Here is a 24,170-nt window from a genome sequence, read left to right as displayed (position 1 = left end):
TGCCATGGAAATGGCTTTGAATAAACTGTCATAGGGTTCCAGTTCCATGGCCACTACAGTCTGAATTGAGAACCTCATCTCACCCTCCAAAAACACCCACCACAGACCCTCCTGCATGGTCATCCCAGACAGAGCTCAGGGGACCCGGGGGACTATCTCCTCATGGCTGAGGTACCACAGAGCCCTAGTCACTAACTCTGGGAGTCCCCCAGGGACTCCAAAAGATGAAAAGGGAAGTTATTTCAAACCTGTGCAGTCGCTGTACTGACCTTATTTCATAGCTTTTACAAAAAGAAGTGGCAAAGGATTCTTATAAATTTTCACGGCTTTGCTCAAATGTAAAGTGTCTGAATTTTACCAGCCGGTCCAGCCATTTCTGGCATCCACTCTGGCTTAAGGGACTATGACAACAGCAAAGCCCGTGAGTTGTTTTTTCATTGACTAGACAGCTCAGGAGTGATTCATCTTACCTCCATCTGAAACTTTCCATCAATCTACGAAGTTTCATCTGACAATTTATAAGCAAATACCTCAGTTGCCTGGCACCGTCTCCCCGCCTCTGAACCATCTCCCCGCCTCTGAGCCCTGCCAGGTGGAGAGCACAGCAGGCACTGCCCTCACCAAAACCTGGCTGAGCCCTCGACCCCTTTGGAGCATTGGGATGACTGCCTTTTCAGCAGGCACTGACCACTACAGAAAGGCAAAGTGCAAGCACCAGTTACTAAGAAGACACTTGAACTTGGCTCACCCCATCAATCCTCACGGGGCCTCTTACTGCTGGTTGCCTGGCGCCCTCACCCATCCCATCATGTTCAAGGTTCCAAGACTCGCCAAACTACTTCTTTCTAGACAAACAGCCCGGGTGGCCTTGAATCAATGCTGTATGCACAGTTCCCACTGTTAGAATGCTAATTCAAATAAATGATATTGAATAATGCTCCCCAAAGCACAGCATGATAAATGTAAGTTTGGGAAACGCTATGGTAAGCAAGTTTAACCGTGTGTTGGTTAAGACAGTGTGCTGAGGAGCCTGCTGTCCATCATTTCACTAGTTGGGTGAATGCTGACAAAGCAACCAACACCCCATGCTTGTTTCCTCATCCATGAAATGGGGATAATAATTGACCCTACTCCATCGCTTGTAAGGATTCGATGCAACAAGGCTTCTGTAGTGCTTAACACAGTGCCTGGTACCTTATTACATGATTTTAATGAGCCTTTAATATGCTGATATTAATTGTGATTCTCCAAGAAAGTGTGGCTTCTTTCTCTAGTGTATATCATCTCATAAGTCTTGTTCTACCAAACTGTCTTGCAGGCCCAGTGGTCCCTGGAACCTACTGGGGGGGGGGCTCCCATGCCAGTCAGTGACATGTGCCCTGAGTCAGACTGGAATGACATCAATCCCTACACATCCAACTCAGCGAAACTGCAATCGCTCACATGAAGCTTACCTGAGGGAGAAAATGAGATGTAAAAATAAGGATTTGGGTCAAAACCCTTAAGTACCCTTCTGGGTCATATTTCAAGTGCTTCAGACTTGGGCTTTGTACTCTGCCTTTCCTGTTTTCTACCTGCAGAACCTTGGATAAATTACTCACCTGCAATGGCCAGCAGCGTCCTAATCTCAAAGACGGATAAACAACACCTATCTAACCTTGGCTGTGATGGGGATGAAATGAGATAATGATGTCAAGTATCTGGCACATTCTAGGTAGCAGTCAGTTGTGCCTCCCCTTTCATGTGTCAGGAGAAGGGCAGATTCAGTCTGAAAGCTGCCACCAAATAAGGGCAGCCAGACCAACAGCTCCCGTGTCCAGCCCGATGTTCTTCTGTGAACAATGCTGAAGTCAAACGGGACCAAATGAATTCACCTGCTCTTTTAAAAAGTTCATAGTCAGGTCCTGAATGCTGGAAACAGCAACGGAGCATTCCCACCGCTTGCTGGTTGGAATCAAGCCAAACTCAAGACACTGAATATATAACATCCAGAAAGAGATCATTTATTCCATGTTCCCAAGCACATGCATTCTGCAGATTTCCACTGGCTGTCCTGACTGTCTCCCTGTCCCTGTGAAGCCATGTGTTTGTTGCTGGGGTGGTGGTGGTGGTTGTCATTGTTGTTATTCGGTTAGGAGAAAAGTGAAATTCTTATACCTATATACAAGAGAGGCTGGAAAGCTGATTTTTAGGCCAGAACACCCCATTTAAATGTTGGCAACTAATTCATGATGAAAAACATTTAGTTGAAACATATTGTGGCAACCATTTCAATGTGAGCCCAAAATACTTCTGCAAGCCAAGTATTTTCAACCTTCAAGCCTGCAATTTCAACCTTTATCTCACAACACAAAGGCCGTGCTCATTAACAAATCCTACAAGGCCTCCTTCCCTCAGCAGCCCACCAGCGTCGACCCCCCAAATCTCTGCAGTTCCCACCCTGCAGACTGCACTCCACCCACAAGCCCCTGTCCACAGTGCCTGGCTCCCACTCCACACACTTCTCCACCTCTGTGTCACGCCTGTCTCCTTGGGGGTGAGGCCTTCCGCCTCTCAAGGATTGCTATTACTAGCTAGAAGAACCTGGTTCTGGTGTCTCCAGGTGGAATGGTAATGCTTCACATGGTGAACTGTCAGGTCACTCCTACCAGGGTACGATTACTGGCAACCAACTCCATTGATGAAAAGTGGGGATGGGAATCTGGGCAACTAAAAAAAAACTAATTGAGTGTATTTGTTCATTTATGTAATTGCTGTAGTTTCACAAGTTAGGAAATCATTTGATTTCCAAGGAACAGTTCTAATGGATGGATGAACTTCCTTGCACATAGTTGGGGCTCAGTAAGTGATTCTGAACCCCAAAGGATGGAGCCTGTGTAAATATCACATGCGGTCACTTAGGAAGAACTCTCTCACAAGGTAAAATTGTCAAGGCAGCTACGAGTGTTGGCATCTCACCTCGAACCACTGTTCTCCAAGCCCTCAACTTGCAAAGTTCCATGCATACCGTCCCTTAGTCTACCCCCTGAGCCCACTGGGCTGGGTCCCGCTTAGTTTCTCCTCTACCTGGACACTCGTCTTTCTGATGTCCTCATAGCTGGCTCTTTCTCAGACCCAGTTCCAGTGTCCCTCCCTCTCTAGTCTATCTTCTCCACTCATCTCTGCTTTGTTTCCCTGCATGACATCTACCATTTGGTTTAATCGTATCCATATGCACCCACTGATTCACCCCACTGGAATGCGAGCCACCTGAGGATGGGTCCCTTCCATGTCCTCTTCACTCTGCACAATCCACTAATGTGCCTACCAAAAGGTTAGTGTCCAACACAGATGAGCACCTTAAAATGAAGGAATTCCAATTTGACAGACGAGTAAACTGAGGAACCGGGAGGGGTCTGGCCATGGCCCCCTGGGTATTCACTGACAGAACAGACACTGGAGCACATGTCTACCGACTCCAGCCCAGCACCCCAGCCACTGTACCACCCTCACCCCCGGACTGATAGTCCGGGCACCTTCCAACTAGCACCCAGCAAGTTGGAATTAATCTATCATTCATCAGTGACGAGGCTCATCTCTCCACGTTACTCTCCCCAGAACCAAATGTTACCCAGATATGCAGGTACTACTACTAATTTCAAAGAAAGCCAAAGACAGGGTTTTTTTTTTAATTCTCCAGAAGAGTTCTACTGAACTTAAATGATTTTATGCACAAATATTAATGAAATTGTGACTTTTTACTAAAAAGTAAAGGCTAATGGCTACAGTTGCTATCTTTCCACTTCTAAAACATTAGGCAATCCACAATCTTACATGCATATATACGAGCATGAGCAATTTGCCCAAAACATTACACTCCACTACTATGATGCTTCTCCTCTTCAATTAAGTCAAAAGTCATCTGAACAGCTTCCCTTCTGATGAAGATTTAAATGTTATCTAGTGTGTCCCTGAAAAAAACTCATTTTCTTGACATGAGATCCTTCCATTCCTTTCCATTTCTGTCTGGAAATTACTTTCTTACGTACACCGCTACATCTGCGCTCTGCTGGGCGGAAAGATGAAAGTGAGGGAAACTCGAATTCCAGGTGTCCTGTCTCCTGGCATTCGGAAGCATCTCTAGATGATGCACATTTTCAGCTTCTAGCTGTTTCCTTCTTCAGGAAGAAGCCTCCATCCAAAAGTAAGAGGTCCCATTCACCAGCGAGTGTTTCCCATCCTTTACCACCCTTTTCAGTTCCTCTGTATTTTGGTTCATTTATTCAACTAAAACCGTGAACAAAGGAAATTCAAGGAACTGCACTTTGTGGCATGGACCACCCCACTCTGCTTTTCAGGGTGCAGCACCACCCCCACAGCCTGACCAGAACTCTGAGCATCACCCCGACTCCTCTCTTGCCACCCTCCACCATGCCACAAAAAACTACAATCAGTTCACTCCACCTCCTAACTATCTCTCAGTCATCTGCTGCCCATCTGTACCACCACCATCTGGCCTAGTCTGGGACTTATCCTCTGAACTATGGTCTAGATTCCAGTCAGAGGCAGCAACCTCCCACTTGGTCCTCTGGCTCCAATGCTGTGCTCTCCATGCCATGCTCCAATAAGCAGCCACTGTGATCTTCTAAACCATAAATCTAATCGGGCCACACCTTCACTCACATCTCTTCCATGGCTCCCAATTGCCCTTGGAATAAAGGCTACCCTCCTTAGTGCATTGATGATAAAGCCACTCCTAATCTGGCCTCTTACTTGATCCGTCCAGGTTCACGTCTTGCCAAACCCTGCCCCTTATTCTCTACCTGGGATCTCCCCTCCCTCCAATGACACAGCATTTTCCTTCGGTTCTTTCAGGGCACCATGATCTCCACCTCTCGTGCCCTCACTCACATTGCAGGCATCCAGAGCCCTCCCATTCATCTCTCCTGGCTCACTTCTACTTATTCCCCTTTGCCCAATAAGCATAATTCTCAGTGGAAGGACTCTCGGTTCCTCTGGACAAGGCTAGGTCCCTGCTCTGTGCTCCCTGTAACCCTCCTAGCACGATACTAGCCATACACAGTGGTGTTTCTCCAGCACCGCATGCTTTACAATTATCACCCAGCAGCTAGCACCACATATGACCTTGGGTAAGATTCCATGGCTGTTGCCTCAATATTGATAAGGGAGCTCCAGTCTAACCAGAGCCTAGTTCCATATCTCAATGTGGGGACCATTTGTGTACTTTGAAAGCAGCATGAATAGATCTGCATTAGGGCAAGATTCCAATTTCAACTTCGCTCCCTTCCTTCCTAAATATAAGCAATTTAACAATAGAAAACATCTACTTTTAAAACTATATAAGCTTATACTACATCACCTTGAGGAAGGAATGAAAATTCCAAATGTTTGTAAGAGATTTGATTTCTGGAAATGCTCTTTTTAAATTAAATTGATGGTGGTGCCATTGGTTATAAAATTATATAGGTTTCAAGTGTACGATTCTATGATACATCACCTGCATATTGCATTGTGTGTTCACCACCTGAAGTCAGTCTCCTTACTGTTAATCGCTCAAGAGAAAAGTTCTTTGTTGGGTTGCCTTCATTAAACCATATAAATAAACTCTTCTGGAATCTCCTCCCTCGCCTCACCTCCTACCCTTGATTATGATATTCTTCAATAAATTATCTGACAGTAACAAATTACTTATACGTAAGTTTAAGCAATCCACAATTAGAAAGGTAATCCTTCACAGTTACCAAATATGTTTCATTAGGACAACCCATTATTTTGGATTGTCTGCAACAACTTCTTGATGTGAAAAACTAAGTACCATTTCAACTGGTCAGAAGGTCCCCATATCTACTTTTTTCACTCCTGAAGATTTGGGGGAGGAAATAAGAAATACCAAAAGAGGCCATGAGAGAGGAAATGATGTTTGTTGAGTTGAATATCCTAGATTTCAGCTTCCTATCTTATGCTTGGATTTTATTTTATCTATCATGTAGGAATAAAATTGAAAACAGAATATTTTCCATTATTTCTTATGAAGTTGCATATACTGGCAGAAAGTCCAATTAGATTTAATCTGTTAATTAAGCTTTGAAGTTTAACAAAGCCCTATATTAATGCACTTGAATTACAAAAAATAAACATTAAATCTTCAATGTCAGTAAGATAGTTCAGCAAGACAGATTCATCTTTGTGGCTCTTCCAATGTACTCTACTGATACAGTAAAAAAACAATCCATCAAATTAGAAACATAGATTAGAGAAGGAGTGCCCATTCCATTACATAAGAGCCTACTTCAATTACTACCTCTAGGTACGTTTTTCGATCATCTTTATACTTAAGTTTTCCATTTCATTTGTCTATTTACTTAAGGTATTCATGGAAACCCAATTGGCTCAGTTCCCTAGGAAGCGTGCAGGTACTGCAGTGCCGAGAAGTGCACTCTGGTTTAAGGAATTGCAGCCTCTCAGAAGAAGCATCCCTGGCTGCTGGCCCCCCACCGGCTATGAGACGCCTGCCTTTGCCCAGAAGGGAACTTGCCAGAGCCACTGAAGGAACTCCACTGCCATTAATTCAATAATGGCCCTGTCTGAGAACAGCTGGAAGCCTAGCAGAAACTGGAAACAGTGATTTCCAAAACTGTAAATGCAGTTGTTCTGGATGACAGCTTTGGGAAAGGCAGCTGAATGGTCACTCTCTGTGGCGCACAGGACGGCTAGGGATCCGGAACACCGTCCCCACTGTGCTCGTCAGCAAAGGGGAACTGTGGGGCTTGAATGCCACCATGAAGTCTGGGTGATATGTGAGGGGGGACCCAAAATAACCCTGCAATTTATTTATAAAATCGTGTACTTACTCTTATATGCTTAAACTGCAGTCACCTTCAAAGTACTCTCCATTTGATGCAATACACCTACCAAGACGTGTTTTTCCACTGCTCAAAAGAGCTCTTGAGCTCGTCGATTTTAATGCCTTTTAGTGCTCCTGCCATTTTTTGTTTCACCTCTTTCACATCAGCAAAACCACTCCCTTTGAGGACTTTTATCAGAGGAAACAAAAAAAAGTCACTCTGAGCAAGATCAGGTTGAATAGGAAGGGTGGGGCACAGGTGTCATGCCGTTTTTGGTCAAAAACTGCTGAACGCTCAGCCTGCTGTGTGCTCATAAATCACCCATCATGAAAAGGGCAAATGCACTAGAGTCTTCAAAACAAAAAACTTTCACCCAAGCCAAACGCAACCTCTCACAATGACACCAGCTGGTACACTGATACAGATGGGTTCCAAGAACACTCACCTAGCAGGGTAAGCCTGTACTATAAGGGGCCTGGCCTCCAAAAGATAATTCTGGGGGTGTTTTCAGGTCCCCCCTCATACACCATTTCTCTTTAACCACTGAACTAGGGAAAGTGACTGCTGCCCATCTGGCCAGTCCTCAACATCCCGTCTTCCCTCAGTTTCAAATGTCAACATCAAATGTCAACGTCACACCACCACCTAGGCCACCACCACAGCCACCGTCATGGCTTTTTTTATTTCAATTTAAACTAAAATGGCCTCTTTTATTGTGTTTCTACTCTGTGCCAAAAATTACACCAGGTGTTTTGCAAATACATTTAATCCTCACAAAAATCTCAAGGTACTATTTATTCCAGGCTCCAGATATCCACACCTTTGCCCTTTGCACTGGCCTGCGCACAGTCCACTGTGGTGTGTCCAGGGCCACACCTGTGCCTGGGACAACCTATTCCAGGTGAACCTTTGAAAGTGGCCATGAATTTCTCAGCAGTCCTAACCAGAGATGGAGAAAATGAATCACCTATAGATTTGATATTTATTTATTGAGTACCTACTACAGGTCCAAGAGTACTTACTTGGAAGAAAAAAAAAAAGACCTTTGTGATCAAGTCTCTCATCTATGCTACTCTTACGTATTTGGGTGCAGACTGAAAAGAAATATCCCAAGACTGCCTAGTCACTGCAATGTCCATGGTCCCTCATCCATCACCCACCACCAGGCCAGATTCCCTGTCCTGTGCAATGAAAGGTGGTACAGCTAATGCATGATGTAACTGGGCCTGCCTGGCTTTTAAACCTGCCCGAGGAGAATTTGACAAGGTTCTTATCACAGTAGAAGCTATTAGTCTGCCTCTCTCAGAATACAATAACTCAGGTAAAGTAAATATGCATAGGAGCCAACTGACATAACTGAGAACTACTGCACACAAAGTTTTATCTGTGTGTATCTACACACAAACTACCCATTCCTTTTAAATATGTCCCCAAGATTAAACTAGCGAGCATGTCACATGACCACCATTTCAGCAAGAACTCCATTTCAAAATAAAATGTCCAGCAAACTCAGAAGTCTAGGAGGCTTACGACGCATTTTTATGTCTACAAATAAAACCAGAAGTAATCCATTAAGTATTTTAAATTTAATTACCTTGAGTGTTTTTTAAAATCCCCTAACTTGGATCAAAGGGACTATCAAACTAAAATTTAAAATTACAAGAAAGTACAAAAAAATGAAAACATAGCAATATTAATGGGCTGTACTCAAAGCAATATTCACAAGACAACATAAAGGATTCAGTGAAAAAAATACTGAAAACAAACATTCAAGAAGCTAGCAAAAATAGCAATGAGATGATTGAAGAGGTAAAAAACAGAAATCAATACATTTAAAATGAGAAACAGTAAGCCTGATCAAGAAAACTAAGAATTGTTTCATTAAGGGAAAAAAAAAATAGATTACACAATCCCATTATAAGCACAGCCAAAAAAAAGAAAATACATATATTTTACACTACAAATTTAAAAAGATATAACCACAAGTATAAAAATGTTAGTAAGTAAAAGAACGTAATGTCCAGCTCTTTTCCTTAAAAATGCAAACCTAATGAAATATATGATTTGGCAAAATACAACTTGATCCAAAGAACATTCTAAAATTAATTATATAGAACAACATAAAAGAAATAGAAAAATGAACACTTTCAATAATAAAAGATTTCCCAGCCTCCCCAAAATCAAATTATCAGCCCATAATATATTCATGCTAATTCTATCAGAAACGTTTATAAAAGAGGCATTAGCTATATATTTAAACCAGTCCAGAGCATGAAGAATATTTAAAAAGCCTCAAATTCACTCACATTCCACCAAATACCTACAGCATCTTACTTACAATGAGTTAAAACATTTAAGCGGTTAATGAGTTCAGTGTAAAATGTTTATTTCACTGCCTGGAACTTATCAGTGCTCCAAATAATGTTAGGTGCCACTGTTTCACCCACCTACCTGGCTCTAGGATGCGGTTCGTCCAATCTTTCACTCCTTCCCACTCAGCCTGTCAAACATCTCACTTTTTTCCTTCATCCTTCCCGAAGCCTCCAGTGGCCTCCCACAACCCTTAGTGGGATTAACCACTATTACCTTTATTCCCTAAACACAAATTATTACCACTGCATCCATAATACTTTGCTATGTATCTGTCCATCTCCCCTACTAGCTTATGTGATCCTTAGAATAAAAATTCTGCATTATTCACTTGAATAATTCTAGTGCCGAGCACAAGCTACATGATAAATCCTTAGTAAAATTAACTTGTCTGATGACCTAAATATGATGGATAGAATGTGGTTTTATATGAGCAAAGTCTACCAGAAGATAGAATATAGGTAAGAGACTCTCAGGAGTGAAGAGCAAACAGGGAAGCCACCTGGCCCAAAGGACATCTCAATGCAAAGTAAACATACTGATGTGTTCGACAGAAACGGCCTCGGCTGCTGAATGTTCTCTCGGAGCTACAGCCTCTAAACTCCGAGACATTCTGTGTGCTGCATTAGTTCTGAGCAGATTTTCCAAAAGGGTAGGGCTTTCTCACCTGTGTTCCAGTTCACGAATGGACAGTATCACTCCTGAAGTTGACGGCTTTTGCTGTACCGTGGCCAAAAATGTGAAGTCGCTCTTGTTCCGGAAGAGCTGGATTAATTTCTCACTCACGTGGGGGGCTGCATGGATCTCTCTTTCTGTGTCTAGATTCAAGAAGGAAGAGCAGGAGGAACAGGAAGAGGGGAGGGGAAGGAGAAGGAAAGAAATAATACCAAAGGGAAGGATGGACAGGGAAAGGGAAGAGGAAAAAAAGATGCACTTTTAAAAATACTCTGTCCAAAGGACCCAGGCTGCATTTTTCATTGTCCCTTGTTGTCAATACTTTTCATTTCCAGATGCCACCCATCCCACCATACAGCTGCACTCAGTGAAGGACCCAGAAATGCCATCTCTACCACGGTGCCCACTTGTCAGTGCAGGTTCCCCACTGGCCAGTGATTTTCTAACATGACATGAATTGTGACAGGACCCTGAGCAGTCTGGCCTGCTGCAAACAGATTAAGTTGCTGTGACTAAGGTGAGGGCCAGTCAAATAAGTGGAGTGCTAACTTCAGAGAATCGGGAGCCTAGCGGGATCCAAACAGCACCCCACAGGCTCCAATTCCCCTTTTCCGGTGGACTCCTCTCACCACAATGCATCAAGGGAAATCTGCCCTTGGTTTGTACCCCACAGAGGTTCACTGGCATTAATAATACCACACAACTCGGGTTTTGCTTAAAGAACAAATACATTCTTGGGGTCCATACACATGCCTGAAATTGCTCTGTAAAAACATGCAGTGGGTGGCTTTCCTCATGAAACATTTACTAAAGTTCAGGCTAGGTGAGCAGGCCCAGAGGTCTGGAAGTCTGGCTAGGCCTGCTCCTGGACCAGAATCTTTCTGCAAAATCCACGTAATGAGAGACATTCACCATGTCACACTCAGACTCACCCTCATCCTAATTAATAAACTGGGCATTATCTCCTTAATGTTACACTACACTTGCTGGCACCAGAAAGTGGGCACCAAGGGAGATGAGTTGGAGAAAACGTTTCAAAGATGACAAATGAACACCCAAGGCAGGTTTGGTGGACCTTCTCTCATTCCTGGAGCACACCCTCTGACCGTGGAACTACTTGGTTAGTTCTCCTGGGCGCCAGGGAGAGCCTTGGAAAACCACGGAACTTCAAAGGCTGCATTGCCCAAGCACCACCACGGACTTACAGGTAACCTAGAAGAACCTCATCCTGAAGAGGGTCTTTTAACAGAAAGAAATCCTTGAATTCTCGACCTTGGTTTGGGCTCAGTCTGCCCATCTACAAAATGAGGGTGCGGACTAGGTGATTAGTCAGGGCCTCCCGAACTTGACCCTTCATAATCCCCTGCAAAGTTGTTTCAAGTCTGCACCGCAGTCTACTGTCTGCGGAAGTCTGGCTTTGCATGGCATGAAGGCTGATCTTCCCCCATGGAGGCACCCACCCAGGAAGGACACTCCACCAGCATGAACCTGCCTGGATAAGAAGGCCTTCACTGCTGTACTAACAGGGGCACACTGTCTGCTTTGGTCAAGGGCTGAGATGACAGAGCCACTTAGAGAATGCTTCTACACCTTCTACAAAATCCCAGCCAAAGACAGTCGAGGATGATTTTCAAAACGTACTAAATGTATGAACAAACCACTTTGTTGTAAATGACGGCTCGTCTGCAAATGTTTGTTAGCGTTGTTTCTATCAATGCTGCTAGACAACGAGCCTCGTGATAAATTCCACCTAGAATTCAGTGCCAGAAAAAAACATTTGGCTCTTGAGGTTAACTCATATGTTTACTTTTTCCCCCCCTCTTTACTATTTCCTTCTTTAGTCACCAATTAGGAAGCCACTGATTGGTAGAGGCTTCCCAGGGAGCTCAGAGGGTTCTGAGGCTTGGGCCCAGTGAAAACAGGCCATGATGGGTAAGTGACGCCCGCTGGGGAAATGAGGCATAAACACTGTACTGGTTACGGGTTTTCTCATCGCTCTCTTAATTCTCCTTTGGTGATATCGTCCAGCTCCACAGCCAATGACCCCTAAATTTATGGCTACAACTTCAAACTCTCCCTTAAGACATAGGCTCGTATATTCAATATCCTTCTTAATATCTCCATGTGAACGTCTAACAAGCATGTCAAATTGCATGTGGCCATAGGAGAACTCTTGTTCTCCCCCTCGGCCCACTAAAGGACCTTCCCCCTCAAGTTCCCAGTCTTAGTAGATGGATCACCCAGGGTCTCAAGCCAGAGGGCCCCGTGTGTGGAATCTGTCTACTTCTTCCCAACTTCGCTCTTCAAACCCTTGCCCAACCTGCCACTGCATCTCCCGAAGGTACCCCAATAGCTCCTGTCTCCCTGCTTCCATAATATCTTCTCTTTTCCACTCTCCACACAGCAAAGAGCTCTTTTGAAAGCATAAGTCAGAATCACTTCAGTCTCCTGCTTAAAACCTTCTAATTGCTTCCACTGCTCCCAGGCTGACATCCTGGCTCTTGAGCGTGGCCAGCACAGTAACATAAATTGACTTTGCTTGCCTCTCTCACCTGCTATCACACTCTTCTTGGCTGAGAGAGGAGCTCCCCAAGCCCACTCCTGTCTCAGGGTCTCCCCACAGCACTCTATTCATTTGCCTGGCTCCTCCCACTCCAGCTCTGGCTCCTCCTCCTTCGGCTCCCCCTCCAGGAAGGGCAACCTCCTGGTCAGTTCCTCCAAAGCAGGCTCTCCGCAAATGTCTAACATGCCACTCTGGTTATTCTCTCCGTATCAGTAATCATAATATATGTATCGTAATTAATTTATTATTTCTTTATATCATAATCTTAATTCATGTTTCTTACTTTATTTCCTTTCCCTACTAGGCTATAAACTTCATGAAGGCTGGCATCATTTCTTTATTCACTGTGGTAGCTATAGTTCTCAGTGCCTGGCAGAAAAGAGGCATCCAATCAAGACTCATTGAGTTAATGTATTTCCATTTATTTCCGTCACTGACATTGTTCCCTCAAGTAACCACAAATATTTGTCAGAATATAAGGGTATCGTTAGAAAACTAGGAGATAGATGGGTACCTCCCAAATGCCAGCAGCTATGTAATTAAAGAAAATGATGCTCCGCACCAATGCAGCCCCTGCTCTTTACAGGATACCCCACCTGAGGGCCTGGTCCAGTCCCGCCACACTGCTGATCACCCACCCCTCCCGGCAACAGAGCATCTCCTTCGCCAGCTTCTCTCATTCTTCTTTGTAAATGATTGGCACATTGAAGTAAAGACTCCGGTAGCACTCACCAGAGCGAGATGTAAAAAAAACATCTATTTTGATACATTGAGACTTTATGTGCATTCTCACTTTCAGAAAAGCTCTTTCGAGTAAATGTTGACAATAATTCAGCCGCTAAAAGAGCACAAGACAGTAATCCCACTTCTTCGTACAGAGAACCACGGCAAGAAAACCGGACCAGGTCTCAAAGCACTGAGGGCTGCTCTGAGTGGTGCAGAGACCGTGCCGTGGCCCCTGGCGAGAGGCGCCTCCGCTCTCAAAGCCTCCCCTCCACATCTGAGAGGGTTGAACTCCACGATCTCCACCTTCTTTCCTAGTCTCACCACTGTGTCCGTTAATCATGTTAAGCCTGCATAGCAAAATAGACTACTAAGGGTACTTTCTATCTACTAAATGCCCGAATGTTACAATTTTTTTCTCCTCTGATTTTCCAGATCAATATAAATGTAAAGTCATCAATTATTGAAAATAGTCATATGTCACCTACTTTGCCATAGCCTGCCTTTTTTCCTGGAGTTAAAAGAGCAGCCACTGAAAACCTATAGTGAATATCACACTTCCATATTCAAGCTCTGTAATGTATGTTAGCTGCATTTTACAATACTCAATTCTGCTAGAGAGAACATGAAAACAAGGGGAATAGATAAAGCTCCTAGGACGTGGTAAATACAGATAGCAGGTTAGAAACCTGTGAAACGGCTCAGTAACAATGGGACAAATGGAACATAAACGTGAACACAGATAAAAAGGACTGAGTAAGAGCGTTACTTATAAATAGAAAGGAGTAGGAGGACCAAGTCACAATGTACAAATCATGCCACCTCCAGAATGACAGCTATGTCATCCCCAAATCCAGCATCCATCCTTCACACCCATTCGCCTCCCATGGCGGCGCCACATGCACGCTGAGAAATGCTAAATAAAACCCATCACTAATCACCAAATTAACTGGTGAACTACAGCTGTTGGCAGATGTACTGGCCTGAGGATCTCCAACAGAGAAAGCAAGTTGGCTGCAGGCACCTCCCATCCCCGGGACCCCCTCCTCTTTTTTTTTTTTTTTTTTTTTTTTTTTTACTTCCTGCCCCTGATACAGATCCCCCAAGCTGACCTGCCAGTTACAACTTATGAACCAGTAATCAAAAATGCTTTTCTGGGATGTATTATGGTCTAAGGTGAATGGAAAGAGGGTTTTTTTTTTTAATTCAGGCAGTAAATTCCTATCTGTACTGCACCCCCATTTTTAAACCTCAGCTCCAGCTCACGTAACCGCAGCATCAGCAACAAAGCTGAGGGAGCAGGAGGGAGAGAACGAGGGGACCCACGAACGACAGACAAGCCAGGAATCCAGCAGGGTCTCTACCCTCCCCCACACCCTCTTGTACCTGCACTAAGTGTGGCATTCCTCTCCCTCTCTTTCCCTTGCTTCCTCCTCAATATTTTTGAAATGGGTTTAATCAGCCACACGATGCAAGCATCCGAGTTTGGTCTGTCTGTGAGGATTTTTGCTCCGTGACCTCTGGGAGGGCACTCGAAGGCTACCGTGGCATCGCAGTAACTTCCCACACAGCCACCACTTCCGGTGAACATTCCACAATTTTAAAAAGAGGAGAAAAGAAGAATGTGCTTCCAAATACTTTTGCATGATCTGGTTGAGAAGTGCTAACTCAGCAGCGAGGGTTAAGTGCTCTCTGTGTGCTGGGATGAACCAGCTACACCTAGTCATTTTTTAAGAGACACTAAAAATGCTAATGTGATGATTAAGCCTCAGTAAGAAAGTGCGGGGTGAAGTAGGGAGGAGCCTGAAGAGCAGTAGAGAAGGAAAGAAAATAAATGAGGGCATGTGCACGCTTCTCTAATGTACAAGCAGCGTCATTTCTCTTCCCTGACTTCTAGGGTAAGCAGGGTGGTGATTTTCACAGTCAACAAACGTGTGTGTGTGTGTGTGCCAGGCACCACACTGGGCGCCCGGGAAATGAAGGTAAAAATACACTTTCTGCCTTTGAGGGCTGATCCAAAAGCAAGACAGTTACCTGGAGACGACAGGTAGGGTCGGGCAATGCACAAATTAAGCAGGGGGCCCTTGGAGGCTGGGAATGACATCCTGGAGGGTGCATCACTGGGCCCAAGTCAGAAAAGATGAATGAGCGTTTACCAAGCAGGAGGGCGGGGGAGGAGGGACTGGCTGTGCAGATGCGGACCCCCACGTGTTTCCATTACCTTTGCATTTTTCTTTCTCTGCAAGCATCTCTCTCACTAGAAGTCCAGCAGGAAAGCATCCGCTCAACCTAATGTTGAAGGGAACTCTCCAACGACTGCTGAATTGAACAAGCAAAAACAGCAGCAGCCAGAAACATGACAAAACAAACACACCAGGGCCGCCCGCCTCAGCCTTGACTAATGGAGAATCCAGGCCACCTCTGAGCAATCGCCGCAGTTTCCACCAGGAGCCTCGACACGCGGAAGAAGCCCGATACATGGCACAGCGTATGCGTCCAGTGTGAGCGCCACCTACACTCGTGGTAACAGTGGTCCCCAAGTGGGAAGCAGCACCTGTTAATTTGAAATGTCTGCTGGCTTTGCATTTGTGAGTACTAAGGAAATTTGCCAATTCAAGACAGCCAATAATCCATGGGGCAAGTCCTGCTGAGTCGGGGGCGGGGAATGGGGTATGGGGGTCTGGGGAGCAGGGAACCACATGTCCCTGTGGTTAGGTCCTGAAGCCTTTCTTTGAGAATGTCAAATATTACTGATCCGAGTGGCTTTCAAAGAAGCCGAAGTCACAATGAGAAAGCAGTGTGGATACCAGGAGACTCCCACTTAATGTGTCGGAATTTCTATCTCCACTAACAAGTTCACAATAACATCCCATTAAACCTCCATTAGCTCCAGAAGCCAGAATGACAAAAAAGCAAATGTGTAGGGCTTATTATGCTGCCAAATGCAAGGTTAACTGCTTTGCACATATCATTTCACTTTCAACACTTTATTATTTTTCCTATTTTACAGACAATAAAAAGTGAAGGTGTACAGAGTTTAAGTAATTTTCTGAAAGATGCTGGGCTAGGAAGCCATAGTGCTGAGATTCCAAATGACAGGCTGGCCCCACACAGTCCAGTCTGCTGTGTCACATCTGCTGCTCCCCAGTGTGTGTGACCTCAGTGCTTGGGGCACGAAAAAGGACGATTCACCATCAGACACCTGGTGCCTGACCAGTTATATTCACTCAGGAAACATTTATGAACAATCTATTTGTAAAACACTTCTGTGAGCTACATATCAGCATCTCCCCATTTTCCAGGTGAAGAAACTGAGGCACAGAGGTTTTATGGCCTGCCCAGGCTCGGGGCGAGGGAGTGGAGACAAAATTGATTCTCACGGGACACTCCATGGGGTACTCCTGATACCCCACCTACTTTTTCATCATCTCTTTCTGCTCTCCCAGCCCCCCACGCTCCCACACTCCTCCTTCCCAGGGCCCCACGCCTCCCCACCTTGGTGCAGCCCCATCTACAGTGACCCCTGTCTTCCTCCCTCTTCTGTGGGTGCCAGCTTCATGGCTACTCCTTCAGGCCAGCTCGGGTTCCCTGAATCCTTTCACTGTATTTTTGTAATACATCAGGGGTTCATGTATGTAATCAACTCGTGAATGGTTCTCACGCCCACTAGACGGAAATTCCATGAGGTACGGTTTACCAATACGTTCCCCACATGCTGCACACTGCCGGGCCCATGGTAGAGCTTCACCAAATGTCTATCACATTCATAATTAACCTGGACTAATAAGTGACTCCAAAGTCTGGAACACAACACAGCCAAAGAGGTTTACCAAGGATACTCAACTACAACCCCAACTTGTTGAGAAAAAGCACATTGAAATGAGCCGTCCAAGGAATAATGAAGCCAGCTGAGCGTCCCCTCCTCCTCTGTTAGGGGACGAAGCCCGAGGAATCTGTGACGTATGGTATTAATCAATTTTTTGTAATTACTATGTGACTCAATCTAAAGAAATTCCAGTGCCCCCATAATTTTACTAATTGGACAGGCACGGTGGGGCAGCTGGGCTCTTCTTATAAACATTTAAAATGCCAGTAAAGAAAGCCAACACCCCCCCCATGCAAAGACATCAGCAAGCTGTGACCACCCCTCATTAGGCAGCTTCCTCACACTCGCTCCACAACCCATCAGCGATCCTTGCCCCTCCACCACCCCCAGCTCAGCTGGACGCCTCCAAGTAAAGAGAGAGTTATAGCTTGGATGGATGCAACTTAATCTGAATCACAGGACAAGAGAACAAAAGAGAGTGGTGAGAAGATTTAATATGACTACAATTGCACTGCAAATGGTTATCTCATAACCTTCTAGTTATGAGATAAGTAAGCATTAGGGATGCCACGTACAGAGTGATGCCTAGAGTCAACAATGCTGGGCTGTATATTGGAAAGTTGCTATGAGAGTAGAGGCACCAGTGCCTTGCACCCTGTCCATCTGCCTCAAGCCCAGCCAGTGTCTGGAAGCCAGCCCCGCCATGCAAACTCTGGGAGATCTCCAGTAACTCAGCTTCCTTTCTTCACCCTTGGGTTGCCTCTCCTGTAACACAGGAGTAATGCCATCCATCTTGTAGGAATCAATAGAGTAATGAAAAAAAATGTATGGAGCCCTGACCAGTGTGGCTCGGTTGGTTGGAGCCTCATCCCATAACCAAAGGGTTGAGGGCTCAATTCCCAATCAGGGCACAACCTGGATTACAGATTCAATCCCTGGTCTGTGCACGCGTGGGAGGAAACCAATCAATGCTTCTCTCGTGCATCAATGTTTCTTTCCCTTCCTGCCTCTCTAAAAGCAACGGGGAAAAAATGTCTTTGGGTAAAAAGGATTTTCAAGAATGTGTGGAACATGACTAGCACACAGCTGGTGCACAATACTTCCCCTCCCCCACCCTCTCTTTACAACATTTCTGAGAAGCTTTGCAAAGGGGGCTCAGAAATCTACACCCTGAAGTGTGAGCTTTAACATATGCCAAAATATTCCCATACATGCTGGGATTTCACATGCATAATAACTCACTGGGTAGACATTAGCAGTCCCACTTTTAAGATAAGGGACCTCTGGCTTATGAAAGATCTGTGACTTGCCCAAGATCCCTCCTCTGACTCCAACCTTTGCAGCTCCTTTTACGTATTTCTGAATGGGCTTCTCCAACGCCAGATGAGAAATAATCATGAAATTCGTTCACTCCGTTCCACCGCAACGCCAGTCCTCCCCTCCCTGAGGGCCCTCCTCCCCTAGGACCCTAAACTCTCCCGTATATTGAAGTGCAATCTCTTGCCTGCTTAAAAACTTTGGAGCAATGGACTGACCTAATTATAATTAGTTCCCTTTTGTGCACAGTCCTAATTCTCAGGCATGAAAGAGACATTCTAAATGTTGTATTGGCCTTGACCTTGCCACAGCGACTCAAATTCAATAGCAAACAGTAGGGTCCCGTGTTAACTGCCAAGGTCTAATTTATGATGATTCATTAAAAATCATTTTTACATGTTGCTTCAAATGCTGTGTTTCAAGAATAAAAACCTGCCTGCATTGAAATGCAAGTGATTTTAATATGCAAACCTCCTACAGAGATGATGTCTCATTTTAATTATTGTTTCCGTTTAATAGGTTTTCATTAAATTAGAGGATGGAGCAATTATGAGGGTGAACAGCTAATGTTTCAAAGGTAAGCTCCCGTGGCTCATGGGCAAAGACAGCTGTGCCTCAGCGATTGGGAAGGCGCCGCTCGTCCGAATGAGCTTGTGTTCAGCCTGGCAGGAAACAGTGCCGGCGACTCCTCTTTCGACTTCGAAATGGAGCTGGCGCCCCTCACAATGGCAGGCCAACAGCGTAAGCCTGTGTTGAAATGGGGGAATCTTAATGATATAACCTTTCTATCAGGAATCCAGGTTCCCCTATCATCAGAGTAGAAAATGCTCTAAAAAGGCCACAACCTGCAAAGCTTGATGTCAAACCACAGGAAAATACTCCTGATGAAATTGTCTTCTCTCTCACATGCCAGTAATTTAGTTGGTTTAGTGGATTAATGTCTGACTTTCCACCCCTGGGAAATTGGTTCAACTTCACCACAGGCTGCAATGACCAAAATCATATTAATTAGCAAACTGTCAGCGCCTCAATGAGAAATTACCTGAGTGGCTTCAGTGACATTTTACCCTACAAACTGCACCGATTTGGCACTTCGGGACCAAGAGGGCAGCATTACATCTCAGAGAGAGGTGAAGGAATGAATGAGAAGCAGGGCATGAGGGGAGGGTGCATGGTAAAATCTGTTTTATTGGGGTCCCAGTGGTCATGAGGGGCATGACTCAGTACTGGGAGGGGCTGGGGGCTCTGCACTGCAGACATCTGCACCTGGGGAGGTGAAGGAGGCCTGTCAAGCTTCCAATGGGCAATTTCCTTCTCTCCAAGCGAGCTGAGGGAGGAAAAGAGAGCAGCTAGAGGGGACCCGTCAGAAATAACTAGCCTATTAGCTTAGGGCCGGCCTGGTCACTCTGTGTGCCAAGAAAGTAACGTGGGAACCTGCTGCTGAGCTATGGGAAGGGAAAACGATCTTTTCCGCACCGTTCCACATCAGAAAGAAATCACAAAGCAGCATTAGTCCCAGGTAAACTGCAGCAGCTGAGCGGGATAAGGCCGTGTCCCTGCTCACCACCACCCCAGCCTGTTACCAACCACCTGCCAGGGCCCACGCTGGCCACGGCCCCTGGAGGAGGTTCTTTTCTCAATTATTCCAAGTGTTTTGAATATTTCTAACAGGAGTAATAACGTGGAACTCCTCCACGCAATGCTTTCTACGCAGCTCCTTTACATCCACGGTCCTGAAAAGCACATCATCAGCCCCCAGATCTCGTGCATTAATCTAATTACACGCCTTGTTAGCTCCTTAGTTCCAGAGTCCCCCCTGGGGAGGGCTCCCTAGCTGGCCATCTATCTGTGTTGGCCGCAGGGTGTCTGTGCTTTCCGGCTCCTGGGGAAACTGCAGTTATGGCCCTTTCAACCCTGCTGAGGGGGGACAGAAAAGCTTTCTGGACACCTGAAACTCTGGGTTCGGGGTGGCAGAAGCTCCAAGAAATGGGTGTACCTGCCCAAACGGGGGGAGGGGGCTGTGGGCGTGGTTTCTTGCAGATTTGCGGTGCTTCTTTGAAAACTAACCTCCTCTTTAGAGATTGTATTCCAATCATATTAAATATTTATGTCACCATTAAGAGGAATCTTTGGAATCGCTGCTTGCTCCTGAACTGAAAGCCAATTGCTTTAAGGCTGCTGGATCTCTCTGCACCAATTTCTCACTACCACCCTCCCAAACAGGATCAATCTTACCACCAAGGGCGAAAATTGCAATCCCCATTTACTGGAGCTCTTTTTAAAAAAAGAAGTGAAAATGTCAATTTTGCAGAAAATTTGTCTTTGATCATCGCTGCAAATAATTTGCCTCTCACGTGTCCTAGGGTAACAACAGTGAGTCAGTTCTCTGTACATTAAATAGTGTCTTCATGATAATTTACCTTGAAGAGTTCCTGGTAGGTTCTCAAAGAGCCTATTTGGGGATAATCTCACTTAGCCAACAGATATTCTTTTGGGGTCCCTGGACCACCCCCTCCGAGAGTGGCTATTAGTGCCTTCGTGAGCAAAGCCCTCTCAGGCCCCAGGTTGAGCATGGAGTGCCAGGCACAGGTGAGGAGCTCCACGGACCTGTAATCGCATCTCAACTCTTCTCCCACCTGGAGCTCCGGTCACCAATTCCACGCCTATCCAAACCGTCTCTCAAGGCCCAGCCCAATCCCTCTAACTCCACAAAGCTTCTGGAGCCCCAACTAAGGGTGATTTCCCCTCTCCACTTCAAAATTCAACCCTCCATCCATTCCAACATGTTATCTGCAGAGCATGTTCTCCCTGGCAGGCTCTGGACCACAGTGAATGAGACAGACTCGGTCCACAGAGACATCCAGCCAGTATGTCGTACCACCCAGGCCGACACATCTCACTTCTGCATCTTGCCGAATCCAGCTGCCAGTTCTCGAGCCTCAGCCCAAGTGACCTCTGGACACCTCCCAAACAGAGGTCCTGCCTCTCCTTTTCGAAGCACTACCTTTTGGGCACTCCTTTCTTCCGGTATTCCTCTAAGCTCCACAACCATCTTGAAGCTCCTTCATGCCCTCCTCTGCCTGCTCTCTAATTCTTAGGGTGCCCCTAAGCAGTTCCATTCATCAGCAAGCCCTGAGCACCACCTCCATCGCCACCGTGACCCTCAGCCCTCTGAAGTCCACAAACAGCAGCAATGCCGCATCTCGGCTTGCTGCCACTCTCGCCCTTCCTCCCTCCCTCCTCCTCCCCTCTCTTTCAGAATCTCTTTCTCCCTCTAACCCATGTGTCAGTCAGGGAATCAAGGAGACCTTTTTCAAGCTCAAATCACACATCAATCACTTAAAACTCTTAAACAGCTGCTTGTATTATTGGTTTGGCAAAAAAAGTCCATTATATTTTTTTTCTGCAAAAGACACATTTTTCACTTTCCCCAATAACCTTATTGATTTAGATATTTTGAGTATGTTGGCTATCTCCTGCTATTGGCTTTTAGTGGGTAGAGACCAGGGGTACTGCTAAACATCTTCAATGCATACAACAGCCCACAGCAAAGAATTATTTGGCCAAAATGTCAATAGCACCAAGAAATTTTACAAACCACTTTTGATATATTCAATCAGTCACATACCTTCTCCATACACCGAACCAATCTTTTTGCGTGTGTTTCAATTGTATTTTTACCTTTCTTAAAATAATAAAGCATAATACATCAAAAATGTTACATGTCTTCTTCCATCTTCAATATTAAAATGGCTGCACAAAAATTCACCAACCGAGTAATTTTTTAAATGCACACTGACATGACAGCTGTCACAATACAATCTAACAAAATGGTTTCGAATGAAGTTAAAGACAACTAAGTACTACTAGAGCCATCGTACGGAAAAAGCAAAAGGGACTTTTTGGCCGACCCAACAGCTTCCTGATGCTGCTATAAGGAGCTGGCGGCTTAAAGCAACACAAATGAACAAACTTACAGTTCTGGTGGTCAGAAGTCTCCAGTGGGGTTCACTGGACCAAAACCCACGTTTGCACAGGGCCACACCCCCTCCAGGGGCTCTCGAGGAGAATCATTTCCTTGCCTTTTCAATTCTCCTTGGTTGTGTCCTCTCCTACATTTCCCTCCTACATTTCCTCCAAAGTCAGCAGCCAGCATCTCCCAACCGTCCTCTGCTTTTACCTTCTCTCTGTCTGACCTTTCGTGCAGAGGGACGCTTGTGATTACATTGGGCCCACCTGGATAATCCACGTTCATCTCCCCACCTAGAGATCCTTAACTTAATCACATGCACAGAGTCCCTTTTATCGTGTAAAAGGACATATTCACAGGTTCTGAGGATTAGTACATGAGTATCTTAAGGGCACAGGTGGCAAACATTAGGCCCATGGGCCGAATCCGGCCTCCACCTTGTTTTATCTGGCCCAGGACCTTGCTTCTACCCAGCGGCAGCGCCAAGCTCCTTGCCCCTAGTTAAGGAGGAGTTACATTTACACAGTCCTGAAATTACATTCGGCCCTTTGAAGGCAACCGTGAGGCTGATGTGGCCCCCAGTGAAAACGAGTTTGACATCCCTCCTTTAGGGGGAGGGAGTCATTATTCAACCAACCACACTGCCTAAAGCAATTCAGATGAAACCCTAACTCCTATGCATGGCCTGAAAGAACCCTCATGACTTGGTACCTCAGCTGGGGCTGAAATGCAGACCCTGCTCTTCGGCCCCGTCCAGCACTTCCACCCGCACCGGGCATCCTTGAGCCCCTTAAACTTTTTTGATCCTAAGGACCTTTGTACCTGGTATTCCAATAATAGGGGCCCTGGAGCAAAACAGCCTGGATTCCATGCTTAGCTTCACCATTTACTGGACCTCCAACATTGCCCAAGAGATTTAACCTCCCTGTGCCTCTGGTTTTTCTTTCTGTAAAATGGGGCTTATCATACCCATCTCCCTTGTTGGATTAGTATGGAGTGTTATAAGGGTTGAGTTAATGAACATAAAGAATTTAGAACAGTCCCCAGGGCATGAAAAGTGTCCATCTATTAAAAATGTAAGTGGTCAGCCCTGGCTGGTGTAGCTCAGTGGATTGAGTACTGGCCTACAAACCAAAGGGTTGCCAGTTCAATTCCCAGTCAGGGCACATTGCAGGCCAGGTCCCCAGTGTGGGGCATGAAAGAAGGAACCACACATTGATGTTTCTCTCGCTCCCTTCCCCTGTCTCTAAAATGATAAAATAAGTCTTTTTTGAAAATGTAAGTGATCATTAATATTATCTTTGCATGGATGACTCTGTCACTCAGGCATAAGCTCAAATATCACATTTGTTAGGAAGCCTTCCCCCAAAATCCTGCCTAAAGTCTGACCTCTCCTTTCTTTCTCTACAGTATTGCTATTTTACTTCCTTTATAGTATATGTTACTAGCTAAAGTTGCTAATTTGTCACTAATTACTGGTTTATTATAATTGCCCACCTCCGCTAGAACGCACAGGGTTGAAGAGAGACTTTGCCTTCCCTCTGCTACCTGTCTAACACCCAGAACAGCACCTGCCAGAGACGTACAACACATTTGTTAAACAAGTGAGTGCAGTATTGTGCCGGCCCCTCCTCCCCACACGGAGACCAAGAGCCCCAAGGGCAGCACGACCGAAGCAGGACCAGCGCAGGGGCTGTGCACAGCAGCACAGCAGACGCTCAGTTAACACCGGCTGACTGATCGATAGGTAAATGAGCTGCAGGGGCGGCTTTAAAGATAAAGGCTCAAAAAAATGAGTTTTCTCCAACCTGTCACTCAATAAGTGAGAAGAGACTCCAAAGTCCGGTGTGTAAAAAAGGAGAGAGGCTCTAAGCGGCAGTG

The 24,170-nt window shown here is 45.4% G+C and overlaps 1 protein-coding gene across 2 annotated transcripts in view; it reads right to left on the bottom strand.

Annotated features, from left to right (window-relative positions):
• The window catches only part of NELL1 (neural EGFL like 1), a 734,878-nt gene that overhangs the window by 652,268 nt on the left and 58,440 nt on the right, over nucleotides 1–24,170 (bottom strand). For both annotated transcript variants that reach the window (XM_037162229.2, XM_037162218.2), the window contains exon 3: nucleotides 9,883–10,033. In XM_037162229.2, the coding sequence (XP_037018124.2) occupies nucleotides 9,883–10,033 (151 nt within the window). The remainder of the gene's footprint in view (nucleotides 1–9,882; nucleotides 10,034–24,170) is intronic.

The sequence above is a fragment of the Artibeus jamaicensis genome, unplaced genomic scaffold (genome assembly GCF_021234435.1).
Source record: "Artibeus jamaicensis isolate MK-2021 breed Jamaican fruit bat unplaced genomic scaffold, CSHL_Jam_final contig_797, whole genome shotgun sequence".
NCBI lineage: Eukaryota > Metazoa > Chordata > Mammalia > Chiroptera > Phyllostomidae > Artibeus > Artibeus jamaicensis.
This window is presented reverse-complemented; position numbering and strand designations above follow the sequence as displayed.